General features: G+C 44.1%; 2 protein-coding genes across 2 annotated transcripts in view; both read left to right on the top strand.

The window, feature by feature from the left end:
• Positions 1–8,003, top strand: part of inppl1b (inositol polyphosphate phosphatase-like 1b) — a gene marked incomplete at both ends in the record, with an annotated part of 20,468 nt that extends 12,465 nt beyond the window's left edge. The window contains 14 exons of the mRNA XM_080526424.1: positions 360–456; positions 726–864; positions 2,619–2,718; positions 2,917–3,005; positions 3,868–3,949; positions 4,532–4,621; positions 4,737–4,850; positions 4,977–5,065; positions 5,632–5,719; positions 5,833–5,985; positions 6,573–6,654; positions 6,768–7,554; positions 7,644–7,753; positions 7,910–8,003. Coding sequence (XP_080382550.1) covers positions 360–456; positions 726–864; positions 2,619–2,718; positions 2,917–3,005; positions 3,868–3,949; positions 4,532–4,621; positions 4,737–4,850; positions 4,977–5,065; positions 5,632–5,719; positions 5,833–5,985; positions 6,573–6,654; positions 6,768–7,554; positions 7,644–7,753; positions 7,910–8,003 — 2,114 coding nt within the window. The remainder of the gene's footprint in view (positions 1–359; positions 457–725; positions 865–2,618; positions 2,719–2,916; positions 3,006–3,867; positions 3,950–4,531; positions 4,622–4,736; positions 4,851–4,976; positions 5,066–5,631; positions 5,720–5,832; positions 5,986–6,572; positions 6,655–6,767; positions 7,555–7,643; positions 7,754–7,909) is intronic.
• Positions 8,004–14,489: 6,486 nt separating this feature from the next.
• On the top strand, positions 14,490–17,227 carry LOC308153322 (P2Y purinoceptor 4). Its single transcript, XM_080526426.1, has 2 exons — positions 14,490–14,928; positions 15,442–17,227. Exon 2 carries the CDS (start codon positions 15,490–15,492, stop codon positions 16,597–16,599), a length of 1,110 nt encoding a protein of 369 aa, XP_080382552.1. The 5' UTR covers positions 14,490–14,928; positions 15,442–15,489; the 3' UTR covers positions 16,600–17,227.
• Positions 17,228–18,726: the final 1,499 nt, after the last annotated feature.

Raw genomic sequence — 18,726 nt, 5'->3', positions numbered from 1 at the left:
ACACACACACACACACACACACACACACACACACACACGCACACAAGCCATGCTCTCCTGATAACTCACACTCACTACCATAAGTGCTGCTTATTGCTATTGACATAGTACTGGCCAATGGGTCTTATCTTATTGTGTATTGCTGTTATTATTGTTTATTGCTGATATTTATTTACTTATGACAGGAAAGTATAAAGCATTTTATTGTACAGTTTACTACAGCTGTATCCTATCCTATGAACGATTAAGTGAACTTGACAGGACTTGTCATGGCTAACAGCCAAGAACCTCCAGCCCAGAGGAGCGTGATTAACAGGAATGAGTAGGAGGTGTAGCAGCCTATTTTTTTCTGCTTCCAGGAAACAAGGGCGCTGTCGGGGTATCCTTCCTCTTCAACGGGACCTCCTTCGGCTTCGTCAACTGTCACCTGACGTCTGGCAGTGAGAAGGTCCTGAGGTACTCTACAACAAGACTGGCCCCCTGTTGGATGTTACCCTGTATAGGGCATTTACACTAAACACTCCTTCATTGTACAGTACTGCATATGCATGCCCTTTCTACATAAGCTCTATAGGCCTATTGTGGTGTGTGAATGTATGCGATGGACGTGGGTGTTAGTGTTATTGTGTGTGTTAGTGTTAGATGTGTGTGTGTGTTAGTGTTTGTTTATGTGAGTTCATAGTTTGTGCCGCTCATCTGTTCTCTGTGGGCTTGTTCCCTGTCAGGAGGAACCAAAACTTTGTGGACGTTCTGCGGCTGTTGTCTCTGGGAGACAGGCAGCTCAGCGCCTTTGACATCAGCCTGCGGTTCACACACCTCTTCTGGTGTGGAGACCTCAACTACAGACTGGACCTGGACGTACAGGTCAGACAGACAGACAGACAGACAGACAGACAGGCAGGCAGGCAGGCAGGCAGGCAGGCAGGCAGGCAGGCAGGCAGACAGGCATGGTGTACATGTAAACATTGTTGACAGTGCTTGACGTGTTCAGAAGGTGTGGTGGCACTCAGCATAGAACATGTGACATGTGAAGAGGTCATGAGAGAGTGACTGCCACTGGTCCTAGCATAGATCTGTTCTTCTTATGATGGCTGATGATGTATAGATGATTCACTTACTTAGACAAATGTGTCACGTCATAATGATCGGACTTTTCCGACCCTAATGTGAAATACATTTCCGCATTGTTGAAAATCAATGACACATCGCTAATCAACTAACACAGCTTGTTTTGTGAGCCTGCTAACAATGTAAAGTAGTGTTATAGTTGGTAGCAGTGCATGGGGATTACTCACCGAATCCATTGCCTTGCAGTATTTTGACTTGACTAGCGAGTTTGTGTTGAGATTCTCAATAATGTTGAAACGTAGTTGCGTGTTTCAAAAGAAAAGTCGGAACATTTTGATTGGTTGCCGATATGAGGACCAAAGCATTAGAACATGTCACAAATGTCACAGGCAGGCAGGCAGGCAGGCAAGCAGGCAGTCAGACAGGCAAGCAGGCAGGCAAGCAGGCAGTCAGACAGGCAAGCAGGCAGGCAAGCAGGCAGTCAGACAGGCAAGCAGGCTCGCTCTTCTTGAATGTTTGGCCCTGTACTCTCATGTTGACAGACTCCAAAAACTATTATTATTATTATTATGCCTGCACAAAAAAAACCTGCACAAAAAAAAACGAAAACAGATGTGACAGAACACACCTGACTAACCAGAAACACCTGTCAAGACAATTATCCAAGACAACGTTTTGTCATTGTACAACAAATTATTCTTTTTGCTCCAGGCACAGGGTCAGCACCCTTGGAGCAATTACTCCAGTTACTTTTGGTGCCTGAAATAGGGGGACTACGTATAAAAAGGGTTATCATTTCTAAATGGTGGAAGCAATCTGAAAAAAGAAAACATTGAATTAAATCTGATAATCTCTATGTTTAACACTAGTTAACTAATTATTTGATTTCAAATCCAAACTGGATGTATAGAGCTAAAAGAAGGAAAAATGCTTCCTCTTTCCAATACTTATATGGAAGACATTGTAACAAGGAGACACAGTCTCCTTTCTGGTCTTCCGAAGAATGCTATTGGCCAGCTGCAATTAGTCCAAAACGCAGCAGCGAGAGTTTTAACCAAAACAAGCAGACAAGCTCATATAACTCCTATTTTAGAAACTCTACACTGGCTTCCTGTTAAGTTCAGAATAGATTTCAAGATCCTTCTGCTTGTTTATAAAGATCTGCTTGTTTATAAAGCTTTTGCTAGCATATCAGCCCAATAGAGCTCTCAGGTCTTCTGACGCTGGTTTTCTCTGTGTACCACATGTACAAAAGAAGAGATTTGGTGAGGCTGCATTCTCATTTTATGCACCCAAATTGTGGAATGCACTGCCAGTTTACATTAGGGATGCAACCTCAGCAAGTCAAGAATAAAACCCCATCTTTTTAATATTGCCTTTAAATGACTAAATAATTAAATTAAGATTATATAATGATTAAAGCACTTTGAGCTGCAACGTTTGCAGGAAAAGCACTATACAAATACAATTATTATTATTATTATTATTATTAGCTATTTTACTCTTGTATTCTCTTTAATGGACACCCCTCTTCACTCTCTGTCTCCAAGGATATTTTGAAACACGTGTCCAAGCGGGAGTTTGATGAGCTTATGTGTGCAGACCAACTGACGAGAGAGAGACACAAGAGGAAGGCCTTCCTCAATTTCAGTGAGTAGCATCCTACTGCTCATCATCCTGCCCTTCACGGGAAGGCTATGGCTTTGTTGGAAACGATCGCCTTCATTTTCTCCTTGATTTTTTATTATTTCTCTGAATCCTTCCCCTTCTTTCTCTCTCTCTCTTTCTCTCTCGATCTCCGTTTCTCTGTCTTTGTCTCTCCATTTCTCTCTTTTTGTCCTGGTTAAGAGGAGGAGAAGATTGCGTTCCCACCCACTTATCGGTACGAGCGGGGGTCCAGGGACTGCTACCTGTGGCAGAAGTACAAGACCTCTGGGGTGAGTCAGTCCATCTCCCAAACCTTCGGCTGAGAAGGGTGACAACGTATTTGCTGTGTACAAATCAGGGGGTGGTTTGAATGACATTATGGCAAGTGTGACAATATGATGATGTATTAACCACACCAAGTCTTACTTGCGAGCCTTTAAAAGCAGGCTTTTGCAACCATGCCCCCCAAACATTCTGAATATAGGCTCATACCTCATTCCTGCAGTTATTTTTGTTTGCAACCCAATCCTCTTAATGGCTCCCTGGTCATTGGAGGTATGTGCTTTGAGGGCAGATGTCATAACTATAAATGGTGGTGGCCAGTGCAGTGCTGTACACGGTGGTATGCTGGGGGGGACAGCATCAAGGAAGGTGACACCAAGGGGCGGAACAAGCTTATTAGGAAAGCTGGTTCTGTTCTCGGTGTCCCCCTGGACACTGTGGAGGAGGTGGCCAATAGGAGGATGAGGAGAACTCCTGGCCATCATGGACAATCCTTCCCATCCCCTACATGACACTGTGGAAGAGAAGCTGCTTTAGCAACAGATTATTACAACCATGTTGCTGGGGGATGTTAAATCATACTGGTCTGTTCTTACTGTATATAATGTTTCAGATATCTATTTTATTTATTATTCTATTGTCACTTTATTTTGTTGTTGTTTGTTTGTGATGTGAGCTGCTGTAATGACTTCATTTCCCCTCGGGGATCAATGACGTACCTATTGATATATCTATCTATAAATACGTGGTGGAGAAATACACCACAAGCTGAAATGCCTGACAGGAGGGAGAGAGAGAGAGAGAGAGAGCGCTCTCCCTTCATTACATTATTGCATGGACATGTTTCATTCTGTCCTTCTGTGTCTACAGGTGCGTGTCAATGTGCCATCATGGTGTGACCGGATCCTATGGAAGTCCTACCCAGAGACACATATCACTTGTACTTCCTACGGTAGGTTTAGGACTATCTAGCACACGGTCATAACATTATCCTCAGACATAACTTCTAGTAAAAGCACACTCAGGAGAGCATTTCAGTGGTATGAACGTATTATTCCCTGTGGTGTTCTCAAATTAGACATTTGTGGCTTTTTCTTTCATTGTTTTACTGTAAAATGCAAGCGGCAGTGTTAAGGTATGATGGTAACCTCCTACGTCCTGGTCTGTGAACCTCAAAAACACACAAAGTCATTTCCTCACCACGGCTGGCGCTTTAAAATACCCTCCGAAAATCCACTTACAACTACAAAACTGTACAGGAGCCATCAGTGATTACTACAATGTATGTATAGCATTATACAGTGCTGGTACTGTATATTATAATATCATCATGCCATAGATACTGTATGTTTACCATGATGATCCCAAGATGATATGTTGATGTTATGATGATACGGTAGAACGACATACAGTGCTTCAGTAAACCCTGACGACAAGAGAATGAACATTGTCCCTAACCTCCATGTAAGCTCTTTTGATGCTGATATGGACACGGCTGTGTCATTATGGCTGAGACGGATCTCTGTCTCATCAGGTTGCACCGATGACATCTTCAGCAGTGACCACTCTCCTGTTTTCGCCACATTCCATGTAGGAGTGACATCACAGTTCATCTCAAAAACAGGTGAGGTCACTGCAGCTGTTTGGGGGCTACATATCCATACAGTATGCACATAGCATTCAATATAATTGGCCATGCTTGTTTGTGTGACCAGTATCACCCTCTGTGTTTCAACCAGACCCTAGCTCGAGCATGGAGAGGGCCTGGATAGAGTTGGAAGGCATTGAGGCCATTGTGAAAACAGCCAGCAAAGCCAAGTTCTTCATTGAGTTTCACTCTTCCTGCCTTGAAGGTCATAAGCCGTTCCGTCGTTTATTGTCACTTTTATGTTCATCTGAAGTACCATGAGGCAATCTCAACATGTGACTTTTTCCTCATGATAAGTACTTAAAGTGACATGTGGTATCCTACTGTGCAGAGATCCGCCGCTCCAGTGAAAATGACGCACAGAGCTCTGATGTGCCTGGGTTTCTCAAGCTGGGCTGGGCCTCCAAACAGTTGCCTAAGGTAGAGAATATATATACAGTATATACTGTATATATATATAACTCAGAACTACACAGATAAGTTAACCAGCCTGATAAGATAGCCAGACTGTGTTTATCACCTCAAATTAATTAATTTATGCCCAGCCAAATCCATGTTTAGAAGTAGCTAGTTAACATTACATTGATCATACTCGTATGAATTTTGACTTTTCAAAAATGTACGGTTGAGAGAGGACGCTGGCGTTGCTTTTTTTAGATATACTTGCAGTATACAGAGTAGATTGTCCTACAAAGACACTTAGATTTAGATTTAGTCATCTAAAAATGAATTAGACCGCTATACTTTTTTTTTGTATTTTTTTGTTTCTTTTTATTTTACTACTCTATCTTTTCAGTTTGTAAAGTGTCTTTGAGTGTCTAGAAAAGCGCTATATAAGTCTAATGTATTATTATTATTATGACTATTATTAATATTACTATTATTATTATTATTATTATTATATATCAATATGTTGCTGTTTGACAAGCCTCCTACCATGGACAATCTGTTTCTAATCTGTGTTTCTGTGTGTCTACACCTCCTAGCTTCTCCCCATCATCTCCGACATGGAGTATCTTCAAGATCAGCATCTTCTGCTCTCCGTCAAGTCATGTGATGGGTTTGAGTCATACGGTAGGTCCCTTGTCCATCCCTTCCTATTTATAACTGCCGCCATCCGTAACTTCCCTTTCCTGTGAGCCGTCTTGTCAATCAGCACTCTTTGGCCTCTCTGTCATGCCTTCTAGGTGAGTGCTGTGTGGCGCTGCGCTCCCTCATCGGTGCGTCGGAGCAGTTCGAGACGTTCCTGACCCACCGGGGAGAGGAGATGGGCTCCATCCGAGGGCGGGTACGGGTCCACGTGCCCAAGGACAGGCGAGGAATCCGGGAGAAGATCTATGGTGGGTCCGCCAGCCCCTCCCCCCTGCTGCCACTGTCTGCACAGCCTGTCCCCCTTGCCCTCATCCTCTCTCCTTCCTTTGCTCACACTTTCACTATCACTTCCCGCTGGGCTTCCAACGTGACTGTCAATATGCTCGCCGCTGGGTCCCCTGTGTGTCCCATTGCTTCCTCTATTCGGTTCCTCAATGGTCCAAGGCTTGGCTTGCTGCCTCTCTGGTCTCTGCTGTCGCTTCCTCTTTCGTCTCCTGCCCGACTGATTCCTGACCAGATGCTTCCTGGGCCACCCACAGGACACAGAGTAGGAGTGTGTGCCCTTCAGGTCAGGCCCACTACGCCACGCCATACCATCACACAAACACTGTCAACACACCCCAAGGCTGGCTTTTCAATTCAATTAAATTCAATTCAATTATACTTTATTTATCCCCGTGGGGAAATTCAGTTTGCCAGTTTTGACCCCAGACAACACAGACACTTTGGAGAAGTTGTGTTTAAAAAAAATAAGTTGTGTTTAAAAGAAAGACTTTGGAGAAGTTTAAAAAAAGGCCAAGTTGACCAGTGAGCATCCTGTCCCTTCTTATTTCAGAATGGTTCTGCTTTGAGAAGGACGAGAGGGGTCTGGTGAGGGGACGCTTGTCTCCTCAGTCCACTCGGGCCCCCATTGGCCGGTGAGAATTCCTTGGTGTTTTTTACACAACACTCATTGTGAAACAATCTCAGGATTCAGCAATATGTTTCAGTTTGATGTCTAGACTTCATCTGAAGTGTGTATCCATTACAGATCTTCACCAACTCCTCCCAAGCCGGCACCTAGCAGCTACACTAACCCTGCCTACTTCATATTTGAGGGCGTGTCTGTTCTGCGGAGGGTGGAGGAGTCCCCCCCACCTACTAGCAGGGACCCTCAGGTGGTCTGGGCTGGCGACGCCGCGCTGCAGCTCCCCAAACTCTCAGGGGGGCGTGGCTACAACAGGAAGTCCCCGCGCAGGTCAGACTTCACTGAAATCGAGATCCCGGCCATCCTGCCCCATTACCCCTCCACCAATAACCTTCATCTACCCCAGACTAACTCCTCCTATCAGCTCTTCCCAGCTAAAGAACCCTCCCCTGCCATCCTCCCGGCCCGAAGCAGCACTACTTCTCACTACCAGGAACAGCCTGTACCGACGAGAGCGGTCAAAAACTGTGTTGTCCAGGACTCAATCCTACCCACCAAGAACCTGAGGAACATGTACATAAACCACTCCTCCATCATAAGAGAGACGCAGAGGAGAGAGCAGCCAAGGCTGCACCAGGAGCGGACCAGCCCCGTACGGAGCAGCAAACCTCCATCTCTCTACCCCTATGTGTCCACACACGTGCCCCACTGCCAGGCCTCCGCCCCCTGGGCGATGGAGCAGCAGGCCGGGCCCTTAGGGGACCACTCCCTCACGGCTCTGCAGATCGCCAAGTCCCTCAGCGAGGTGGACTTCTTCCCCGTGGACCACAGGGGCCCACCCAGCCAGAGGTCAGCCCAGAGGAGTGACCTGGCCATGGCTGCTGAGAGGGGCTACTGCTGGGAGCAAGAGGTGGGTGTAGAGGTGGACCCACCAATATGACGATGCATAGTTAGGCATAGACTCATTTTTGGTTTGTTTCATGCCTGATGCAGGTGTCTGTCCTCCACGGGGCTCCAGAGACAGTTCGGGAGCTCCTCAGTACCCTGGGCCTTCAGAAGTACACCCTGGGTCTCAGTCTCAATGGCTGGGACGACCTTGACTACTTCAGGTGAGATGGCTGGAAGAATAGTCAAGAATAAAGTACACTATCTTATGTTCAAAGACCATCTCGAGCTTGGAATGTCACTATTGTCACAGAGGATATCTTTATCTTTATCTTTAGCTTGGTCTCAACATGTCTAAATGACCTTTGCCCTTTCCACAGTGGTATCACAGAGGAGGATCTATGTGCTGCTGGGGTGTCGAACCCTTCACATCGCCGCAGGATCCTGGAGAACCTGCCTAGGATCTGGGACTGAGACGGGGATGGGAGGACAGGTTCTCCAGTCCAGCCCATGGAAACCTACTCCCTTTGTTTGAGTGTTCAAACTGAAGACTGAGACTGAATGGACATGGGGATATAGATGACATCTACGTACATCGGATGATAGAGTGGACACCAAATCACCTCTTCAATTCTCCATATCTTCATTCACTGTATCAATACTGTAATAATGGTTTTGCCTACACATAATGACACACCAGATGGTACAACTCCCACACAATTACACAAATCATTCAGATCCACTCTATTCCATTTAATTAAACTGAGAGATGTGTATTGAAGCCACGATTAAAGAAATCCAAATATTGATCATGCGTCTGTAATCTGGCCTATTCGAAACCCACCCTGTGTTCCACTGTTTACCGACCATTCACACGCATCACATCCTCCCTCCCATTACTCCCATCCCATTTACACTACTCTCCTGTGAGGTAGAGCTCAGGGCTCTAGTAGAGCTAGTACAACCCCTCAATTTGAGCTGTGGAGTGTGAAATGTATAGCTGTAGATATTTACCATTAGACATGGCTTGTAAAGTTGCTATAATGACTCTTTGTGTTTACTGTCTGATATTACGATTACCTTGCCACTTAATCAATGCGTCTGTTCACTATACTTTTACTGCCTTTTACAGTTGAAATGCGTAAAACCAACTGTTGACTCAGCAACCCAGGTGTCTGCTCTTGGAGAACACTGCAGTGTGGTGACTGGCGATGTAAAACCTGTTTGACGCCTTTGGTTCCAGTTCTGTGCCAGCATTTATGTTGTGCTATACTGTACATGGCTTATCATATCTAATTTTAGCTGTAGATATGCATCTATCTAAATACTTTATTGGTTACTGTAAGGTTGTTAAATGAAGATAATAAGTATTTACATTACCATCGTTGAATAAGATGGGACACCATGTGAACTACACTGTACATATTTGTCAGGAAAGGTTAGGTCGTGTAAAAATGATGAGATCCTGCAATGTCATTTTATTGGTTTTGTCTTCATATAAAACTATAAAACAATCCAGACCAAGTGGGCTCTTCCTCTTTATATTTATATTAGATTCAATTAGATTCAACTTTATTGTCATTGCAGAGTACAAGTACCAGACAACGTAGTTTAGCATCTAACGAGAAGTGCAAATAGTGACATATAAAACATGATGTAAAACCATCGAGTTTGAATGACCTCCCTGGTCACACTTTACTGTAGATTGAGTTGCCGCTGTGCATGTGAATTAACTCTGTAATTACTCATGTAACAACATTGTATTATTATGCTGTTACACAGTTCATTAGTAACAGCTTTGTAATTCCATGGTCAAAGAGTTGATGCGTATTCCACAATTGGAATAATACAATGTTGTTACTATTGAACTACACAAGTAAAGTGTGTTAGCACATTTCTTACCAGTTCTGCATTATTTACAACATGTTAACAGGGTACATTTACATTTTTGGCATTTAGCAGCACAACAAATACATTTGTCTGTGGAAGAGTGGAAGAGCGGAGTGGAAGGAAGGTGTTTGTTTAATAAATGCCTTTATTATTGTGCCATGTTTAATAGAACAAACACTATAACAACTTTTTGGCATGGCCTTCACCAGGGAGTACCAATAATCCTCTAACAAGTGTTATATTTGCAGTGGCTTCCTCTGTACGTTTTTCTTCTGATATCATCATCAATTTCAGCAGAATTTGGACTTTGAAATTGTATTCATCTTGTGGTTGATTTCGTACATTTAATATTGCATCAACATACTGCTCTACATATCAGATACAGTGGCCGGTATCCCAAACATTCTGTCCCTTCTAAATGTTTTTGGAAGCTTTTCTGGTTACAAATTAAATCTAAAGAAAAGTGAATGCTTTCCCCTTAATGACCTAGCCCGGAATATTCCCCAATCCCTCCAGTCGTTCCATTTAGAGTACTGGTTTTAAGTACCTGGGGAATAACATCTCTTTGCTCTCTTCGCCAACACAATTTCATTACATTGACAGCAAAGGTGAAGGCTGATTTAGAGAGGTGGAGTGGCTTACCCTTGTCCCTAGCTGGCAGAGTGCATTTCATCAAAATTAATATATTACGTAACCCAGATATTTATACTTATTCCAAAGTCTCCCCTTATTTTTCCTTGATCTGGATAAGATGATCTCCTCATTTATCTGGGAGGGCAAAACTCCAAGAATGAAATGATCCTTACTACAAAGAGACAGGACACAGGGAGGACTGGCCTTACCAAATTTCAGGTTTTATTACTTGGCTGCCAATCTTCACAAAATTGTCTTCTGGATGAGTGAACCGGACAGTAGCTGGTGTCAACTTGAGGCCAGTTCTTGTCTGACATCTTCCCTCTAAGCTTTAGCCTGCAGTGATATTCCACTGTCACCGACAATATATAGTCAAAACGAAATAGTTGTCTCAACATTGAAAATCTGGGCCCAATTAAGAGGAAAATATGGGTGGACCACGCTCTCCTCGTCAGCACCCATCTGTACCAATCATCTTTTCTTACCCCCACTAAACTGGATTCTGGTTTTGCTGAGGGTCTAATCACTCTACATGACTTATACATAGATGGTCTATTTGGTGACACTATTTGGTGACACATAATAATATACACTACTCTGACCGATTTAGATGCTTTCAGATTCTGCACTTTGTGAAGACCCATTCCCCTACGTTCCCACAGCTGCCCCCTGTGCTTTATAGAAAGCAGAGCTACCCATCAGGTATTGTGTGTTTCCTCCCCTCAGATAGTATGGATAGGGGCCATGTTTCGTATCTCTATGAGATTATTCCTCGTGAAGACATAGCCATGAGCAAGACTAGGATGGGCTGGGAGACTGAACTGAGGATCACTTTTTCAGATGAATGGTGGGCGGAGGCACTGGATAGAGTTAACACCTCTTCCTCTTGTGCTATGACTTGGTCTCATCCTGTTTAAGGTCCTTCAGAGTTCACTATAGTAAAGCCAGATTGTCCAAAATATATCCCAATGTAGCTGTGACAACTGTAACAGATGTTCCCATTCACCAGGGGATTTAACCCACACGTTCTGGTCCTGCCCCAAACTGACCATATTCTGGAAATCCTTACTGTCCATACTGTCTCTGAGGCACCAGAGACAACTATTTTACCTTGCCCTCAAATTGCTATTTTTGGGATTCCTGAGGAAGACGTGAACAAGAAACATTGACAACAATCATTGATTGCCCGCAGGAGTATACTCTTGCATTGGAAAGCAGAACCGCCCCCATCATCCATCATATGAAGTTATGTAATGAGGGTGTCATGTGGGAGGGAGATAGGGAAGTTATCGTGGGGTACTTGTCGACTGCAGGAGTTTTTACATTGATATAGGGTCACACAGCCTAGCTTTTGTAACACAGATCTTAAGTTCCGTTAATTTCATTATTCTCTATACTGTATCGGTTCTTTTCAACAGTACCATTTGTTGTTAAATTTGTTTCTATTTTTGATTGTATTCTTTTAAGGGTGGGGGGAGGTTTGATTTAATTTTATTTAATCAGTAACTGTAATATAATTACTCAACTAACACAAATTCTGCTATATTACTTGTTAAGTCATATTATTACTATAACACATTACGTCTTGTTCAGTGGTTACTGAGCAGTCAGAAGTGGGCGGGCTGTTGGTGTTCAACATGACAGTAAGTCTTTCTTGTTTTTTCAGGAGTGACTTTACTTTCTTTTTGTGTTTTGTACTACATGATCCGCAGAACCCACTGACAACACACCCACTCTGTGCTACACTCCCTTTTTGCCTGGAGCGTCTGCAATTGGCTTCTTCCCCATAGGTCAAATTGATGATGCATGTTTGAACAAGAGAAGACATGTTTCTCTTTAACCTATGTCATTATAAGATTATTAGAAGGTATTTGCACATGCGCACTAAAGAAGAAAGAAAGAATAGAATGTCAAGAAAGAATGTCAGATTTCTGGGTGAGATCCAGAGATATATTGTATGTAGGTGTGTGTGTGTGTGTGTGTGTGTGTGTGTGTGTGAGTGTGCGTGTGTGTGTGTGTGTTGTGTGTTTTTTTGTGTGTGTGTGTGTGTGTGTGTGTGTGTGTTTGCGACCTTCTATGGTGGCCTCTGTCGTGCTAGTTACTCATTAGCACATGAACCAACATATCCTGGTATGTGTCAGTGACCGCAAAAAGCAAACATGATGGTCGCTGATGGACTGGTCTTTCCTGATGGAGTCAGACACAGGTCGCCTGGGTCGATAAGACCCCAGTCATACCATAGAAAACTCTATTCTGCCTCTAGTGGAGCTCTCATGAGATCATCACTGGAGACCCTAGGGGCATTCTGGGACTTTTGGCAGTGAGTCAATACAGCAAGTGACAATGAAAGTGAATTCTAGATCTAATCTCTATGGCCTGCTTCTCTTTAAATACTAAACCCTATTCAAACACACACAGAGAAACACATCTTGTTTCCGAGCCAGGTTTTTGAACAAAGATGTCTTATACAGTGTGGTTTGGGGATACATTTCAGCCAAGGAAAGTACCTGATTGTACTGTTGGTATCGGGGAAAACTTCACTCTGTGCTGGAGCATTCCCATGACAGAACACACAGGGCATTTAAACTGAAGGGTAAATACAATGCGCTGCCTGTCTGTGAATCCTTGGTAACACCATCTACCCTGCCCTTTGATTGGCAATGAGTGGGTTTCTGATGAGGAGTGAGCGTTGACAGTTGCCCACTCACATTCCAGGCCTCTGAGCCAAAACCAGGCCAACCCACACACAGCAGGACTGGCTTGTCTCTGGGTCAGGGGTTGAGGTACAAAGAGAAAGGCAGAGGAGGGACAGGGAGGGGGGGGGTTCATCATCATCGCAACCATGGCTCTTCTCCAAAGCTGCAGACCTCAGGATGTCGGCAGTAGCACTGGCCCCAAAGAAAGAATGCAGCAACAAATGTCATGCACTGCCCGGTTTGACACCATGAAACTGCAATGAAGCATGCGTTTGGAGAAGCGACCCTAAACATAAACCATTTATGTCCAAGGAAATGTATAGATTCCCAGACAACAAAGTCGCCAGACTTTTTTTATTGCACTGTTATTGTATTTATATTGTATTTATATCTGGCGATAAAACAATACACATTCCTCAGCCTACAGTACAAGTTAGAGGTGTGTTTTTGTTGGTCTGTGATTCATAGGGATGTTTCTTCCTGAGGGTACATTATTTCTATGACTCAGCAAAATGTAGGCATTTCCTCCAAGAATACTTCCATGCAGGGCACGCTTTGGAGAGCGCAGGGCACATCTTATTGCCGCTGAAATCGTTGTTTGGACTTTTTGAAAATATATATATTATTATTTTTTACATTTTAGTCATTTAGCAGACACTCTTATCCAGAGCGACTTACAATAAATACATGTGTCTAAAGTAAGTGAATCAATCATTGTAGATAGATTTATAATAATATCTGTTTCCACACAAAGCCATTTTATATCACCCTAACAACCACCATATTGAAATTAGGAGCTGTTGATGAGGAGACCCAATCAAAATCTTATTACATCCAAAATTATGACATCACAGCTCAAGACATTCCACAGAGCTCACAGCCACTTACACACTTCCTTCTGGGGGATGGGAAACTTAAGACGATTGGGGCAGAATTGAAATTGTGCCACTATCGAGTCACCCTGATTTCAGGTTGTAGCGCACATACTGTAGTAGGTAAAGTACTGTACACACTCAATAAAACAATTTACAATATTCATTCCTAATAGTGGAATAGTATTTTTGCATTGTGCTTTCTATGGGGCCTGTGTGGAGACAGTAATATGAAACCATGCCCTTCTTCAGGTCATCTGGGCTATGTACATATGTATCTCTGCCAACATTATAGCTCATCTGTTGCACATGTATATCTTTATGACCATGCTTTACTGTTGAGATGTCCAGCAAATTCCAAACGATGTGGAAACTTGGAAAGAGAGGATATTTAATCACTCAAACTGCCTGCAGTGCCAGCCAGGATCGAGCCCAATGTAAGAGTGCTACTGTACTTTGAAACAACCAGTCACAAAGCTATGTAAATATTAACTTTATAGAAATCAGAGATGATGTTTGTGTGTGTATCATGATATTTGGTATATGGTGACAGTGGAGGAATATGGGAAAATGACTGTGGGCACAATTTCAGATGCAATATCAAACAACAGCAGCTCTGCTTGGAATTAATCAATCAGTACAGTGTCTGTCTGTCTATCATATTCACTGCCAAAATGTCATGCTATTGCACTGTGTGTGCAGTCAGATTTCAGTCTGACCTCAGAGGACTTTCTGATGTTGTTTTTCAGGTCTAACATGCTGCTGTGTAGTACCTCCCCTTTCAGTCAAGTGGCATAATGTTGACGTTTCTCTAGATGCGAGCAATATTCTTTCAATCCATTGATTTTTAACGGCGGCAGGGTGAGATTTGAGCACTTATTGGCACTTAACCTAAATTATTCATGTGTGGCATTCATGCATGTAGGGTAGGCTTAGGCTATGAGAACAGCCTCGGTTAATGCATGTAGCCGAAAGATTAGTGTTCGATCAAAGTGTGGACTTAGTGTGCGCCCATTTACTAAGAATCTAGCAATATTCTCTTCTGTAAGAGAATCTCTTGGTGTTGTTGCTCATACGCCGATTGAATGTCGAGAAGCCTTCGTTTTGAGGTAACATACCGCTGTGATCGGAGTTGGGTTTCAGGGGGACGGGCGGGACGGAGGGGGTATTATTCTATGGACCGGAGGCACAGCTGAGCGCACATCCTCTGTCTGTCCAGTCCGTTAGCAGCAGTCATCTCAGTGGAAGGAGCGCAGCGGTCACTGGTCAAATCTGCTGCCTAAAGAAAGTTGCTTTGGATCTTATGGGGTAAGTTGTCTACTTCGATATCTGGGTATTGACATTATTTACACATTGCCCAGTCAGTGTATAGCGAATTATTATTACGCTACTGTTTGAGTCACGTGTGATGACTTTGGGGTTTACAGTTTGTTTTGATTTTTCAATATATTCATATTCTTTTTTTAATGGAATTGAGCGCCCGCGTATCTCTCACAGCCTACGGATACGACTGAGAACAGATTTTGACTCCATAGGCTACACCAGCTTTTTTTTTTCAACTCATGGTTATCAAATTATCTAACATATATTCAATATTGTTGAATATACAGTAGGCCACTGTGTCTGTGCGCAGTGCAGTGAACGAGCACTTTCTGAAGGACACCAAACATATATATATATATATTTTACATTTTCAAGTAAAAGGAGATTATTTTTTTTATTAATTAATTGAGAGAATTTGAGAGTTTTCAGAATTCAAATGAAAAAACTTGAATTGTTTTTCTTGTTAGACCTAACCTTTTTGATATATTGCTTCCACAGATATTGCATGTGAGACAAAGCCTCCGTGCCCTATTATAAAGACAGAAGATGGACACACCAGCTCTCTACAGCCACCTCGGAGACAACAACCGCTCCGTGGTGTTTGCTGGGTATTCCAATGACAGCTGCCGCTTCGATGAGGAGTTTAAGTACATTCTCCTGCCTCTCTCCTATGGTGTGGTGTGTGTGCTGGGCCTGATGCTGAACTCTGTGGCTATGTGGATGTTCCTGACCAAGATGCGTCCGTGGAACACCAGCACAGTGTTCATGTTCCACCTGTCCCTGTCCGACTTCCTGTACGTCCTCTCCCTGCCCACCCTGATCTACTACTACGCCAACCGCAGCGACTGGCCCTTCGGCGTGGTCCTCTGCAAGATAGTGCGCTTCCTGTTCTACGCCAACCTCTACTGCAGCATCCTCTTCCTCACCTGCATCAGCGTACACCGCTACCTGGGCATATGCCACCCCATCCGGACGATGACCACGGTGAAGCCGCGCCACGCCCAGATGGTGTGCGGCATGGTGTGGGTGGCCGTGACGGCGTGCCTGGTGCCCAACCTCGTCTTCGTCACCACCTCCCAGTGGGACAACGCCACGCTGTGCCACGACACCACCAGGCCCGAGGACTTCGAGGAGTACGTGGACTACAGCTCCGTGGTGATGGTGCTGCTGTTCGGCATCCCTTTCCTGGTCATCATGGTGTGTTACTGCCTGATGGCGCGGGCCCTGTGCAGACCCAGGCGGGGCCTCTCGTCCAGCCAGCAGAACTCCCCCTCGCGGAGGAAGTCCATCAAGCTCATCATCGTGGTGCTGGTGGTGTTCGCCGTGTGTTTCGTACCCTTCCACATCACGCGCACCCTCTACTACGCCTCTCGCGTGCTGGATCTAAGCTGTGAATCCCTCAACATCATCAACTTCGCCTATAAGAGCACGAGGCCGCTGGCCAGTGCGAACAGCTGCATCGATCCCATTCTGTATTTCCTGGCAGGGGACCACTACCGCTCCAAGCTGATGACAGCTCTCACTGGGAAGAGACGGAATTACACCAACACCCGCTCAGGTGCCTACCTGCAACGACCGCCCAACAACAACCAGGAGATTGCCATGGTCTATAAGAACTCAGACGCTAAAGACAGCGGTGAACCTGAGAAACAGTGAGAGAAACTCTGATGGGACTATCTGATGGGATCTATGGGACTTTATATTGATATCCCTAACTTGTAGAACCTCCATAGTATAAAGGAGTTCTGCCTCAGATGCAGCTAACAGTGCTGGTGACACACAGCTCCCGTCCCTAAGACGTTGTTCTGTCATGTTGAGTGAGGATGACTGCTGACCAGACCGATGCAGGGATGCCTCATTGCAGAGCCCTGATCTGAAGAAGACATTAAATGTGTGTGAAATTGTGGTTTGGTTAAGACAATGTGAAAGAGGAAGGGAAGGAGGAAGGGTTGAGGTTTCCTTTCCAACTGATATGTGTGTGCATGTAAGGTTGGTTTCCTAGACACTGCTTAATCCTGGACTATTATAACACTTGGGGCCTGACTATTATAACACTTTCAATAGAAAATCTCCATGAAAGATGCATAATAGTCTACATAATTTTGGGGGGACATTTAGCAGACTTTTATCCAAAGAGATTTACATTTAGAGATTACAGGGACACAGTCTCCCTGGAGTAATTTAGGACTAAGTGCCTTACACAAGGGCACATTAATAGTGTTATTCCCAGGTGGGACTTGAACTCATGACCTTCTGATCACCAGTCCAACTCACTGTCCACTAGGCCAGTGTTTCTCAACCCTCTCCTCGGGGCGCCCCAGCCGCTCCACATATTTGATCTGTTCCACCACCAGCTCACCTGATTCAACTAAACAAGTGCAAAGCAATTATGGTTTGTACTTGATTAGTTGAATCAGGTGAGCTGGTGATGGAACAGATCAAATATGTGGAGCGGCTGGGGCGCCCCGAGGAGAGGGTTGAGAAACACTGCACTAGGCCACCACTACCCCCCAGTCTAGGATTAGACTGTGCAGGAAACAAGCCTTTACAGTATCACATGTACATTTCCTTTCTGGTATTACAGTTTCATACATGTACAGTATCTGTAGTTACATAGTTACTGTAACTAGCTGTAGTTACATAGTTACTGTAACTAGCTGTAGTTACATAGTTACTGTAACTAGCTGTAGTTACATCGTTATGGTAACTAGCTGTAGTTACATCGTTACGGTAACTAGTTGTAGTTACATAGTTACTGTAACTAGCTGTAGTTACGTAGTTACTGTAAGTAGCTGTAATTACATAGTTATGGTAACGTAACTGTAGTTACATTCCCTCATTCTCTTTCTGGTAGTAGAAGTGTTTATAAGACCAAACAGTCTCTGTGCCTGAGCTAAGTCTGTATACCCAGCTACTAATACCACGGAGGAATTCCAGCACAAAGCCTCTTATGCATCGGAGTGTATGTAGTAACAGGCTCTTTGGAAGGGAAGAAAATTTAGGTAATCTTCTGTTGCGTCATGTTATTATGGGGGCCTCTGGGAATACGTAGATATGAAAGGTGTCAAATGATAACATATGAGTCAGTGACTTATTGTGATATCACCATGTGGTGATCATATGAGACTGCCAAAACCATACATTCCTAGAAAACATAAGGTTGAGATAACAGTGACAGCTTTGGCTCAGATGGATAGCAATGTCTCTCCGAGTGATGACAGATTGTTTACAAGAAAGGATGTTAAGACCCTCCTACAGACAGTCCCAGCCTCCAGTCCTCTCCCAGCTGTTTTTGTCCTTCAGCGTAGGGGCTCCACAGCTGCCTGTCTCTCTCTGCTGTGAGGACACCAGCGGAGGGGAGGAGGGGAGAAGCGGAGGGGCTAATGAGTGCGTTGGCTGGAGAACCGTCTCCGTCCGACCGCCCACGCCTCAGACAGAGAGGTGGGGGATTTTTCCTACACTGCCCCCTTTGGGATAGAGAGAGCTCTGTAGATCACGGTCTTCTCCCTGACAACATTGGTTGCTCCAAGACGGACCATGTCAAAACTGAAGTGGTTGTAAAGCAGTTTGCAGTTCAGAAGTCCAATCTTAAGGTTATTTCAAGTACTGTACTGCTGTACTACGTTTATGCCGTCTGGAATGTTTATGTCATTTTGAACTACTGTATGTTTAAGGTGACAGGATGACACTTGGTTCAGTTGATTTACAACAAATGCTGTAATGCCATTAAATCTACTGCACTTTCTGCTATTGCGTTTTTTCTCTTTTGTAAAGGTTATCTTA

Source organism: Nansenia antarctica (genome assembly GCF_963989245.1).
Source record: "Nansenia antarctica genome assembly, chromosome: 3".
Taxonomy (NCBI): Eukaryota; Metazoa; Chordata; class Actinopteri; order Argentiniformes; family Microstomatidae; genus Nansenia; species Nansenia antarctica.
Note: the sequence above shows the minus strand (reverse complement) of the source record. Positions and strands in the feature narration are given on the sequence as shown.

What these genes read in the sequence shown, in the direction of transcription:
- LOC308153322 (XM_080526426.1), top strand. Translation starts at nt 15,490, where the DNA reads ATGGACACACCAGCTCTCTACAGCCACCTCGGAGACAACAACCGCTCC.